The following is a 13274-nucleotide window of genomic DNA, read 5'->3' as shown; positions in this document are numbered from 1 at the left end:
ACAGAAAATAGCCAAGCAAAACAGAAGAATGTGGTGATCCTGACCCATTGCCAAAAGGAGTGAAAACCATAAGATCTACGCCAGTGTTTTTCAAACTGTGGGTCAGGACCCACTAGGTGGGTTGTGAGCCAGTTTCAGGTGGGTCACATAGCACTTAGCCACCATTGAAAATACAGGGTACAGAGCTGCTGGGCCAGGTAGGTTCCTGGTGGGAGAGAGGCATGGTGCTTTGCCCTGAATAGTTGGGAGGATGATGCTGGAAAGAGGGGAGGGCTGTTTGGTTGGAGAAGGATCCAAGTCTTCATTACGCTCTGATTTCCAAGCTGGAATATTTTAATTCTGAGTTATGCAAAATAATAGCATGAGCACACTGTGTAATAGGACCTTTGGTGATAGCGGCTTAGGTTTGAAGCCTAAATGGATGATGTCACTTCTGGCCATGACATCACTTCCAGGCAAATGACATCACTTCCAGTGGGTCCCGACAGATTGTCATTCTAAAAAGTGGATCCTGGTGCTAAAAAGTTTGAGAACCACTGATCTACACAGAACAAGATTCTTTGTGTTGTCGCCCAAGGCTCAGGCTCTCTTTCACAATGTAACACAAAAGTTGCTTATGCTGAATTTTTAATGTTTCTTATACAGGTAGATTATCCCTTATCTGTACATCCAAATTCCAGACTATTTCAAAATCCAGACATTCTGTCCAAGACTTTTTTAAAAAGTGCAGAAAGTGGCAACACAGGCAGCACAGGACTGCAGAAGTAGCACTTGTGAAGTGTGAACAGAGAGTGTGTGAATGCAGTAGGAATACAAAGAGCACTTGTGTCATGTTTTCTCTAGTGTGAACACGAAAAGTTCTTGTGTTCACTCCCACGTACAGTGAAAGGTACAAGCTGTAAGTTCTATGCTTTGTACTGTGTACCTGCACAGACGCTGAAAAATATCAAAAAGGCCTGCAGACATCAATATATGGGTAACAGTGAAAAGAGCAAGAGAAAGCATTTCTCATTATATTTATCTGCCACAGGCAAGGTCATCCAGGAGCAGGTGCAGCAGATGGAATGCTGGGTGCAGCACTACTCTCAGCTGTATTCCAGAGAAAATGCAGTAACTGAGGAAGCACTGAACAACATCGAGTGCCTGCCTGTGTTGGAGGAGCTTGACAGTGAACCAACCCTAGCAGAACTTCATGTGGCCCTGGACTCCCTTGCCTCTGGCAAGGCACCTGGGAAAGACAGCATCCCTGCTGAAGTCTTAATCGCCCCTGAGCTGCATGAAATCCTCTGCCTCTGCTGGAGAGAACGTGGAGTACCAGAGGACATGAGGGATGCAAACATTGTCACGCTGTACAAGAACAAAGGCGACAGGGGTGACTGCAATAACTACTGTGGCATCTCTCTCCTTAGCGTTGTAGGAAAGCTGTTTGCCCGAGTTGCACTGAAGAGGCTCCAGGTACTTGCAGAGAGCGTCTATCCAGAATCGCAGTGCGGATTCCGATCCAACAGGCCCACCACTGATATGGTATTCTCCCTTAGACAGCTGCAGGAGAAATGCAGAGAACGACAGCCACTCTTTATAGCCTTCATAGATCTCATGAAGGCTTTCGACCTGGTCAGCAGGGACGGCCTCTTCAAGATTCTCCCCAAGATCGGATGTCCACCCAGGCTCCTCAGCATCATCAGGGCCTTCCACGAGGACATGAAGGGCACTGTAGTCTTTGACAGCTCAACATCAGACCCCTTTGACATCTGAAGCAGGGCTGTGTTCTTGCGCTGACCTTGTTTGGGATTTTCTTCACTGTCCTGCTGAAGCAGGCCTTTGGAACTGCAACAGAAGGCATCTATCTCCAGACCAGATCAGACGGAAAGCTCTTCAACCTCTCCAGACTGAGAGCAAAGTCCAGCTGAAATGTCTGCGTGACTTCCTCTTTGCCGACAATGCAGCTGTCACCGCCCACTCTGCCAAAGATCTCCAGCAGCTCATGAACTATTTTAGCAAGGCCTGCCAAGACTTTGGACTTACAATCAGCCTGAAGAAAACACAGGTCATGGTTCAGGATGTGGACTCACCTCCCTGCATTACAATCTCTGCGCATGAACTGGAGGTTGTCCATGACTTTGTGTACCTTGGCTCAACGATCTCCGACACTCTTTCTCTCAATACCGAGCTAAACAGACACATCAGCAAAGCAGCTACCACATTTTCCAGGCTCGCAAAGAGAGTCTGGTCCAACAAGAAGCTGACGGAACATACCAAGATCCAGGTCTACAGAGCTTGTGTCTTGAGTACACTTCTGTACTGCAGCAAGTCATGGACTCTTCACACACAACAGGAGAAGAAGCTGAACGCTTTCCACATGCGCTGCCTCCGTCGCATCCTTGGTATCACCTGGCAGGACAAAGTTCCAAACAACACAGTCCTGGAACGAGCTGGAATCCCTAGCATGTATGCACTGCTGAAACAGAGACGCCTGCGTTGGCTTGGTCATGTCGTGAGAATGGGCGATGGTCAGATCCCAAAGGATCTCCTCTATGGAGAACTTGTGCAGGGAAAGTGCCCTAAGGGCAGACCACAGCTGCAATACAAGGATATCTGCAAGAGGGATCTGAAAGCCTTAGGAATTAACCTCAACAGATGGGAAACCTTGGCCTCTGAGTGTTCTGCTTGGAGGCAGGCAGTGCAGCATGGCCTTTCCCAGTTTGAAGAGACACTTTGCCAACAGACTGAGGCAAAGAGGCAAAGAAGGAAGGCCCATAGCCAGGGAGACAGACTGGGGACACACTAAACTTGCTCCCAGTGTGGAAGGGATCGTCACTCCCGAATCGGTCTTTTCAGCCACACTAGACGCTGTGCCAGAACCACCATTCAGAGTGCGATACCAGAGTCTTTTGAGACTGAAGGTTGCCAACATCCTATTACAAAATCTAGACACCTTCCTGTCCCAGGTGGTCTGGAAAGAGGATACTCAGCCTGTACAATTCAGAGGTGCTGATTCCAACTGTAACCTTAGATTTTTTTATATCATTAAAACTTTTTAGTTATCTTAAATTTTGTGTTTGTATCTATCTTATTGCCTAATGCAGTAGTTCCCAAAGTCCTGTTCAGACATCGGGAAGGCTGTAAGTTTTGGTGGGGGTGGGAGGTAGGCCCCAATGGCACCACAGTGCTCGCGGTGCTGCAAGGAGCAAGAGCTTTTAAAAGTTCCCGGTGGGGGGTTGTGCTGCTGTCCAAGAGGGTCCTGAAGGCTCGCAGCCCCCTCTGCGAGCCTCCGCACTGCTCCAAATCACTCAGATTTGTAATCAGAGCTCACTTCCGGTTTTTGGGTGGAAGCCAGACGTGGGCACTGATCACAGATCGGAGGGATTCGGAGCAGCGTGGAGACTCACAAAGGGGGCTGTGAACCTCCAGGACCCTCTTGGACACCAGCACAACCCTCCAGGAAACTTTTAAAATCCCTTTCTCCCAGCAGCACTGCAATTGCTTTGGCACTCATTTCTGGGCCAATCCCCTTAAGGGAAAATGACGCACTTTCAGTTCCCCTGGTGGGTCATGACCCTGCAGTTTGGGAATCTCTGACCTAATGCACTGTAATACACGTAGCATGCAACTGCATTTTGTAAACTGTGGTTAAACTGTTGATGCTATGCCAAAAATAGTGGCATTTTGAAATCCTCGCACCAGAATTAATAACGAAAAATGGAAATATTCAGACAAACATGAAATTCTTCAAATTCTTTTACACAGTAATCCTTAGATATGCAGTGTCTCTACCTCATCCCCCAAACACATGAAGCCGTGGGTGGTCCATTCTCTGTTCTCTCTGATAGTCCATGGGTGAGCACTTGGGAGACAACCCAGCAGAGACGGCAGAGACCAGAGCACCCACAACTGCATTGTGGTCCACAACAATTTCAATTGTTGCCTCAGTGGTCCACAGGCATGTAAAGGTTGGGAGCCGCTGATTTATAGAACTGAACTGCCACAAGATGCAGCAATGGTGGTCAGTGGCTGAAATGGTTTTAAATGGGGATTAAACACATTTGCAGAGATAGAGGAGGACTTTATCCATAGCTATCAGCCACAGTGGTGTATAGAACCTCCATGTTCAGAGGCAGTCTATCTTTGAATACCAGGTGCTAGAGACAAACAGAGAAAGCCTTTTGTGGCATCTCTGGAAGCATCAGTCTGCCACTGTTGGAAACAGGATGCAAGGCGAGATGAATCTCATCCAACACAGTGGCTCTTCTATACCGGTTTGGTATTTTGAAAAATGGATTGGTGCATGGGTCAGAGACACATGGAGGCGCTGGTTCATCTTCTATTTGTGAAGAAACAAAAATTGCTAGGTGTGGTGCAAAGAAGTATACATTCTTACCTTGCTAGGCTTATAATCTAAAATTAGCCTAAAGGGACCCAAAAGGATTCAGGTGCTGTCTATGAGAGATGGGAGGAGTGGCCTGGCTTTAAGGTTGCTGGCATGATGGAGAGAGGAGTGGACTTGTTCCAGGGTCCGTTGCCCATCTTGACAGATACACATCTGCTCATGGCAAAAGGTGTTGCAAACAATTCTATTATGGTCCTTTTTCAGTGGCCTGTGGTGAGCCACAGATGACAGGTTCAGCTTAGCCCAAAGAAACCCACGCAGAGCAATTATCGCAAAGGGAAAGCAGCTGCAGCTCCTGGTGTTCAGTAGGCATTGGCATCAGCTTACAGGCAGAGGTGCCAACCCACTGGAGAGAGACAGACCTATGGATCCCTCAGCCACCCGAACCACCCTGAAAGTCTTGGGTCTGTGCGCCATCCTCCTGCTCCTGGTGGCTGCAGTGACGGTCTCTGTGGCCGTGATGGTGTGGCACTCGGAAGCGGCCCGCCAGCTGAAAGCGTGCCACGAGCGGGCCTCGAACGAGACAGTGGCGCTGGTTGATCGGGTGGCAGAGTTGGAAAAGGAAAGAGTCGAGCGCGGGAAGCAAATGGAGAAGTTGGCACAGAGAGAGAAGGAACTCCAGAGGCAGCTGAGCCAAGCCAAAGATGGCAAGAAGAGGCTCAATGCCACCCTGATGGCCTGCTGGGAAAACACGGTATGTTATAGAGGTGTGAGGAGGAGTGGTGGGTGGAAATGCTGGTGAATTTCACTGTGATGGTAAGAGCATCACAACAGACCTACTGGACTGCTCAATGTCCTGATTCCAACAATGGCCAGATAGATCCCTGCATGAGACACTCACAAGTGGGGCTTGAAAACATCTTCCCCAGCTGTTGACAAGTTTTCTGAGATGGACTGCCCCTGGCCAAGGAGGTTCCATCTCCCATTATCATTGATAATGGAGATTGCAGTTAGGCCATTTCTTCATGAATTTCTTTAAGGCTGCAATCCTAGCTGCACTTACCTGGCAGTAAGCCCCCTTGACTACAGTGGGACTTAGTTCTGAGTAGACAGGAATAGGATTGGGCTGTGAAGATGCAATTCTACACACCCTCTTCTGGGAGTAATTCCCATTCAACTCAGTGGGACTTACTTTTGAGTAGATACACAAATGATTGAACTGTAATTCTGTTTTAACAAGAATGTTAGCAGGATCAGGCCAAGATGGGTCCATGTAGCCCAGAGTCCTATTTCTAACAATGGCCAGCCAGATGCTTCTGGGAAGTCCACAAGATGGGCATAAAGGAAAAGCCCTTTTCTGCTGTTCATGTTCAGCTGATCATATTCTGAAGTAGACAACCTCTGACTGCGGAGGCTCTGTTCTTGGCTACAAGAGCTAGCACAATAGCTGAAGCTTCTGTAAATGTCTCTAATGCGTTAAAGCTAAGCCAGTGCTCATCATCACATCTTGCAGTATTAAATTCTTTATAAGAACATGAGCAACTCTGCTGGACCAGAGCGCGGGTCCATCTCATCCAGCATCCTGGTTCCTCATAGAGACTAGTCAAACACCTCAAGGAATACTACAGGTAGGATATGAAAGAAATGCCTTTCAGTAGTTCTTGTCCTCAGCATCTGGCACTTCAGAAAGATAGCACTTGATGAACATGAAGGTTCCAGCTCTCATGGCTGATGCCTTTTGACAGAACCCCCCCCCCCTTATTAATGAATAAATTAGCTCTGTTTTAAAAGACATAGTGCCCATCATCCCACCTTGTGGCAGGAAGTTCCATAAGGTAATTCTGCTTTTTCTCTGCCCTGTCTCTCTCATCTGGCAACTTTTGCAATATCCTTAGTGCTATGAAAGAGGGAGAAATTGTCCTTCCTCACGTTGTCTGCTCTGTACACAATTTCATTAGCCTCTCTAGTGTGTCTTTCCATAGGCTTCAGTCCTATACACACTTACTTGGGAGTAAGTCCCATTGAACTTACTCCTTGGTGGCATGAACAGGACTGTGCTGTGAGTTGCCTTTTTGTCAACTAAAAAGACCCCTGCCTTGGGCCCCAGTTCTGGGTGAAGGTTCTTTGGGTTCCAAGGAAGGTGATCTGTTCAGTTCAGATCAGCATAGAAAGAAAGAAAGAAAGAAAGAAAGAAAGAAAGAAAGAAAGAAAGAAAGAAAGAAAGAAAGAAAGAAAGAAAGAAAGAAAGAAAGAAAGAAAGAAAGAAAGAAAGAAAGAAAGAAAGAAAGAAAGAAAGAAAGAAAGAAAGAAAGAAAGAAAGAAAGAAAGAAAGAAAGAAAGAAAGAAAGAAAGAAAGAAAGAAAGAAAGAAAGAAAGAAAGAAAGAAAGAAAGAAAGAAAGAAAGAAAGAAAGAAAGAAAGAAAGAAAGAAAGAAAGAAAGAAAGAAAGAAAGAAAGAAAAAGAAAGAAAGAAAGAAAGAAAAAGAAAGAAAGAAAGAAAGAAAGAAAGAAAATTTTATTGTCTTTGATTTTATGAGCAAAGTGTATAGAGCAAAACTTGCAAAGTATTATCAGGTGGACTCACAAACTGCTACAGCATGCTGGTGCTCGCAGCCAGGTTCTATAGGCTAATTGTTTACTTCTTCAGTGAATCATCAAAAGTAGCAAGAAGAGGCTAATTGACAGCAAAGTTATACATATACGTATATAAGGTATATGACTACTCCCATACCCCCGGCAGATGCTTCTCCTTGTATGGTTCTTCCATGTTTTCCCAGCTCTGTGATATTCTTTTATTTGGGTATTTATGTTAAAATCCTTTTAGCAATAGAGCAACCAAAACTATGCACCTGTAGCCACACCGTAGATTTATAGAAGGACTTTGTGGCTTAGGAACCCCCTCAGAAATAGTTGGTCTTGTCTTCTAGAAATGTAGTTGGCTGTCCTTGAAAATTCTCCGAGGTTGGGTCTTAGAAGAATCCCAAAAAATTCACTTTGGATTGCACCGTTTGGGAAAGTCATGGCCAACTCTGATTGCAACACTCCACCTGTTACAGAAAAATACTGCAGGCATGTCTAGGCTAGATGCCTTTAAGCCAGTGTTTCTCAAACTGTGTGTTGGGACCCACTAGGTGGGTCGTGAGCCCATTTCAGGTGGGTTCCCATTCATTTCAATTTTATTTTTCATATATTAGACTTGATGCTCTCATGGGACATGACTGCATTTGGGGGAATGTGACAGATATGTACTTTCAATAGACTACTGTGTATATGCTTTTAATAATGATAGCCAATGGGGCTTACTCTTGGGAAGGTGTGGGTAAGACTGTAGCCTAGGATTGCAAAAAAGGCTTGATGATGTCACTTCCGGTCATGACATCACTTCCGGTGGGTCCCGACAGATTCTCATTCTAAAAAGTGGGTCCCGGTGATAAAAGTGTGAGAACCACTGCTTTAAGCCTTCATACTGCAGTTAGGGCTTTTCTTCGGAAGAGCTGTCTTTGGAAAGGAACTGCAGCAGAATCCTTTTGTTGAAAACATATTTTTAAAAATGTTTGGCCGCTGACACAACTACACAATCCAGGAGGGGATAGCAGGGTGGCTTATTCTTAGATCGAGGACACACCCTTCCAGGCAGGCTCCCTCTTTTCCTAGCACACATATAATTTCATACGCCCCCAGGCAGTCGCTCAGAATCGACTACCCGTCTACATATTCTGTAGCTGCTGCTAGCATGGCTGGAATGCAGCCAGACTCCAAAGACCTTGAGGGAACTCGGAGGCCTCCTGGAGAAACATGAATGGACACAATTAAAGCATTTCCTGACAAAAACAAAGACTGGGCAAGGAGGACAATTCTGGAAATTCAATCATGGGTGTTCATTGTTGTCCTGAAGAGCTTCCTTTACAGCTATAAGTGGTGGAAAAAAGCAGAGGGGTTTGGAGGGGGGAGTGGGAGAGGTTTGGAGGGCCCCTGCACTGCTGCAGAGCGCAACTGGGCAGGATGCGAAAGAATGGAGAGTGGAGAAGCTACAGGAAGGGATGGACCCACTGGTGATGGCACACACTGGATCCTATCCCTCCAGCAATAGCCTTCCCGTCCCCTTTTGCTCCACTGACTTGCACTAGTGAAACTGCTTATGCAGGTCTGATGAGATCCACTGCAGAGCAAGAGGCCTTTGAAGGAGTAAGTGGATTTAAATTCCCTTTCCCTGCTGAAGTCTCCAAGTCGGCCCTAACCCGCTGGATACAGTGTGCCTAGTTTTGGCATGGCTACACCAGTGGGGAGGGGACGGATAGGTTTGGGCTGATCATTAAATCATTTTGCAATCCTATACATACTTACCTGGGAGTAAATTTCATTGAACCCAAAGGGACTTAGCATACGCCTATAGTACTTAAAATTTTTGGCAAGTAATCAAGCTCCAGTTATCACTTCGCCTTATCTCCGGGTCAATCAGAGGGCAGAGCCTTTCAACTCTGAAAAGTTTGTTTCTTGCTCAAGTAGCAGGCAGGCACCACAGAGATCATTTGTTTCTACAGTAACTTCACTAGGAAATTCCAGCCAAAGTTAATCTTTTATTCTCCTTCCTTCTGCTGCAGCCTGGTTCTGCTTTGCACATGCTTGCAAAGCAGGTCTGTTTTTCCAACACCAGGATGGGATCCTCCTTTCCATTTGAAACAAAGACCCAGGCTACAATTCAGTGCACCATTACTTAAGAATAACACCCATGGAAAGCAGCGGGTCTGCTTCTGAGTAAAAAGGGGTTGCAAATATCTAATCTCTCTGCTGTGAATTGAATTGCACACTCTCAGTTACGTGTTATGAGTTGTATGTTGTATGTAGAGCTTCTGGCTTAACACATCAGACACCTTAAAGGTGGATTTGATTCATGGTTCTCCTGCAGTGGTTCCCAACCTTTTTCACTTGCATATCCCTTGGCAGCCTATTTCCATAAATTGTACCCTTCATCTTAGCAAAATGTTTGTAATTAATAATACAAGCCCTCATCTCCTTTATATGAAAGCCCAGACTTCATGTATTTATTGATGGAAGGTGGCAGAATAACTAGGGTGACAGCAACCTGGGTAATATGCCATTCAAGTAAATAGCTTAAAAGCCACATTGCTAAAGCATGGAAACACAGAGAATAGTAAAAAGCTGTTTGACTTCATTTAAAAGCAAAATTGTTAGTCTCACAGAAGCTGCTCACAGAAGCTGTTTTAGGCCTCAGAGTGTAAACACTCTGGAACATAAGGTAGAGATAAGGAAGCTAAACAACGAAGAGATAGGCCTTATCTTGGCAGAAGTACACACGTCTTAACAAGTACATTCACTCTGCCTGTATTTACTTATAACTTATATTCTAAATTCATGATTTCAGAGCAAAAAGCACACATAGGCAAGAGCTAGGACAAAATAGTCTTTGCCCTAAATTGTAATTCACATATGGGGACATAGTAGCCATAGAAGTAGTTCTTAAGGAACCAAAAGGTTGCTTGATTTTAGAAAAGTCTTAAGAGACACTTAAGAAAAGACAAGAAGCTTTAGTTTGCAGAGGGGCTCCACAGGTATTCAATGTTTGGACTCACACATAGAAAAGGAACGCAGAAGAGATAAGATAGGCCGCTCGTACCAGGCCATCCTAATGAGGGATGAGTCAGTTCTGCCAAGAAAATATCTTATCAAGTTGGCCTTCACACCTGTCTTTGTGTTAAACTGCTCTCTTTTAATGAGGTCAGTACATTTCAAATTACTCTTAATTGAAATGATGGATGTGAGTTAGGTTCAAAACTGAGTAAATGATGTTACAGCGCATCCTACTGGTTTCTGAAAACTTAGTAATTCAATATGTTTAAATGTCTGATTTTACCTTTTATGGAAACCTGTAACCTGAAACACACCTATCAGGTGTCTCTAAGGTTATCTATAGCCTATTAGGAGTTTGTCCTATCTATGATGTAAAATTTCAGCCAATGGGAAGTTTAGATTTTCAAACAAAGAATGCAGAATGGTATAAAGGGTCCATTTAACATTGGTAATTGCTCTCATGCTTTGAGACATTGGTCCCATGAGATGCCCATTGCATGCAATGAAATAAAGCCTGCAAACCTTCACTCCTGAGTATCGAGTTATTCTTGAGTTGCCTTTCAACCTTGCAACATTTATCACTGTGTTTTCTCTTTTTATCTGTTTGAAGAACAGAAGACTCTGCCTTTGCACTGTTTTGCACCAGAAGTGTGCTGAGAAATTCTGGGTGATTGATCACTTTCCGTATTATGTTTCAGCTTTTTTACTGTGCTGGTTTTCAATCACTGGTTCACAGATGAATTGATGACCAAAAACTAGCTATTGGTGGGGCTTTCACAGCCAAGTAGCTACCTCCCTTCCTGCCTTGCTGGTCCTTGCAAGGCATTCCTGCCTTGCAAGGCATTCTGGAGCACGACCTGCCTTTTTCTGCCATTATGCCATTCTTTTTCAAGTACCCCTAAAGGTCCTGTTGAGTGTCCCTGGGAGTACATGAATACTAGGTTGGGAACCACTGTTTTACTGGTATGTTGTTTACAGTGCACTTATTCTGATAGCGTTTACAAAAAGGTGGTGAAGACCAGAATTTAAAAAGATTAAAAATGTATCTTATGATCTTTTACTATGTTTTTAATAAATTAGAGACTACACTTAGGTAACAATTAGTGGTAGGTTATTTTTCAGGATCTGGCCTCGGGTAAAATCAGGCAAAACTATAGTCAGACACCCCCCCTAAGTTTAACCCCTGACTTATCCCAGGGTCATAGAAAATTCCATGATCGTTGGCTCAAACCCTGCCCTCGACTTATCTGTTGGATTGACTTTGTTAGAGGCAGCTCAGACCAAAATGTTAGAAACCACACAAGGCTTATTGGCAATAGTAATTTGAATCTTTACTGCAGTAAAGGGAGTGATCCAGACTACAGTGCTTGTCAGGACCAGCACATTGAAGCGACAACAGAGTACATAATTTATAGCCCTTTCCCCATCCGAAATCTCTCCCCCATTCATCATTGGCTGAATTACTAGGGGGTTACATTCTTGTCGGACCACCTCCAACATATTACTCCTTGATATGTTCCCCCACCCTATACATACATCCCATGTTCATATAAATGACCTAGGCCCAAACCCTAACCCACTGTCCAGCACAGGCATAGCTGTTCCCATGGGACGTGTGCTGCATCCTGCAGTTGGGGGGGGGGCACTCATGGAGGCCTCCACAAAGTAAGGGAATTCTTGTTTTCTTACCTAGGAGCTGCATTGCCCTTATGTCGGTGCTGGAAAGTGGGTTAGGATTGCGTCCCTAATCAGCTAAGCAGGGCGGGAGAGTTAATATTCATTTGTTCATTAAGCATGCGTATTAAAGCTTGAACTTTCACTGTCCTCTACTACTTTGTTTACTTTTAGGTTTAATTGGGTGGCATTTGAAGCATCTAACTTTATCTAGTCTTCCCTTTCTACTCCCTATCCCTTATCTATATTTTCAGAGCCTCTCAGTGCTCTGTTTACATAAGGAATATTTGTATTGCCAACTACCTCTAATAGCTTTGACCAAGCTAGGTGCTTTCTAACTTAAGGCTACAAGTTCTGCTTCAAATCATAAGTCATAAATTCCACATTATGAATTCTATCTCTCTCAACCTATAGGCGAGCGTCTGTGGTGCTTCTTAGTAGTGCAGTAGTAGACACTGAGTAGACACCTAAGTAGACCTGACCAGGATTGTGCTGTTAGGATCCTACAAAATAAGGGCATGATCTCACAGTACCAGAAACAGATTTTTTTCTCCTTTGCTGTTAATGTTCTCCTCTCTCGTAGACTCTATTGAATACCAATCTCTCGGTCCTTCACAATGAGATGTTTGCCCTGCAAGCTGAAGGCACAGAGATGGACAGTCGAAATGGCGCACTGCAGGGTGAGGTGGCCTGATGAAGTGGGTTGCAACAGTCCCAGGAAAAGAATTAGAATGGGTGCTACAGTCTGGGAGGCATAACATTAGGCTGAACCCAACCTGCTTGTCTACATCTGCACTGGCAAGCCTGAGCCTTTGCCCTCAGCCAGAAGTCTCCATCCCCAACCAGAGGCCCCATAACCTGCAAAGAGCTTCCCCATCAGATGTTTTACCCCATCACAGTGCATACGATGCCCAAGTTTTGTAAATATTATTTCATCCAAACATTTTCTATCAAAATGATTCTGAATGTACATACCTGCTGCAGCTTTTGTCTTCCTCAGGCCCTTTGTCTTTTCCTCTGCATTACTGGTGCACATTGATAAAACACTGCAAAAAGCAATCCTGATGTGATGGGGGATATGACTGCAGCAAGATTCTTTTTTGCAAGGCATTTAAGCTCATGGAGTCTTGTACATCGGTAAAACACTGCACAAAAAAGACCCGATGCAACTGTGCAGACAACTCCATCAGGCTTTTTTGCGGCGTTAAATCAGTGCCTGCATGTAGAAGAAAGGAAAAGACACAAAGGAGCTGAGGGAATTAAAGTATTTTATAGTAAATCAGTGAAGTGCAGCATACTGAGCATGTCCAGTACAAAATTCGGAAATAAAAAATGGAGTAGTGGAACAATGGATTCCAAATGCATGGCTCCTCTCTGGAAGCCAAACAACTTCATAAATTCCAGAACTCAAAATGTTCTGAAAATGCAAGGAGAAATTCAGATTTGCAAGATTTTGGAAACCTCTTTCGCCTCCAACCCTGTGCTCTCTGCTCTTTCCTCACCCTCCTGCAGTGGAGATGGCCCAGTGGCAGGACCAGGTGGCCGGACTTCAAGAGCAGCTGGAGTCAGTCCTAGGCAAGCAGGCCACTGCGGAGGCAGAAAAGGAACACTGCGAGGCCAGACAGAATGCACTCCAGGAAAGCTTGTGAGTTGCCTTGATCAAAGTATTGTTTAAAGGACATTCC

The 13274-nt window shown here is 44.8% G+C and overlaps 1 protein-coding gene across 1 annotated transcript; it reads left to right on the top strand.

Annotated features, from left to right (window-relative positions):
- The first annotated feature begins 4751 nt into the window (after window positions 1-4751).
- CCDC194 (coiled-coil domain containing 194) lies at window positions 4752-13238 on the top strand. Its single transcript, XM_066635539.1, has 3 exons — window positions 4752-5081; window positions 12173-12269; window positions 13102-13238. The coding sequence occupies exons 1-3, from the start codon at window positions 4752-4754 to the stop codon at window positions 13236-13238; spliced, it is 564 nt and encodes a 187-aa protein (XP_066491636.1).
- Window positions 13239-13274: the final 36 nt, after the last annotated feature.

The sequence above is a fragment of the Tiliqua scincoides genome, chromosome 8, assembly GCF_035046505.1.
Source record: "Tiliqua scincoides isolate rTilSci1 chromosome 8, rTilSci1.hap2, whole genome shotgun sequence".
Lineage (NCBI taxonomy): Eukaryota > Metazoa > Chordata > Lepidosauria > Squamata > Scincidae > Tiliqua > Tiliqua scincoides.
The sequence above is the reverse complement of the archived record's forward strand: the minus strand, read 5'-3'. Positions and strand labels throughout refer to the sequence as shown.

Bases quoted from the DNA above. Each gene is read 5' to 3' on its own strand.
- CCDC194 (XM_066635539.1), top strand. From the start codon at position 4,752: ATGGATCCCTCAGCCACCCGAACCACCCTGAAAGTCTTGGGTCTGTGC. The intron at 5,082-12,172 runs GTATGTTATAGA...CCTCTCTCGTAG, and splicing joins TGGCCTGCTGGGAAAACACG to ACTCTATTGAATACCAATCT. The intron at 12,270-13,101 runs GTGAGGTGGCCT...ACCCTCCTGCAG, and splicing joins TCGAAATGGCGCACTGCAGG to TGGAGATGGCCCAGTGGCAG.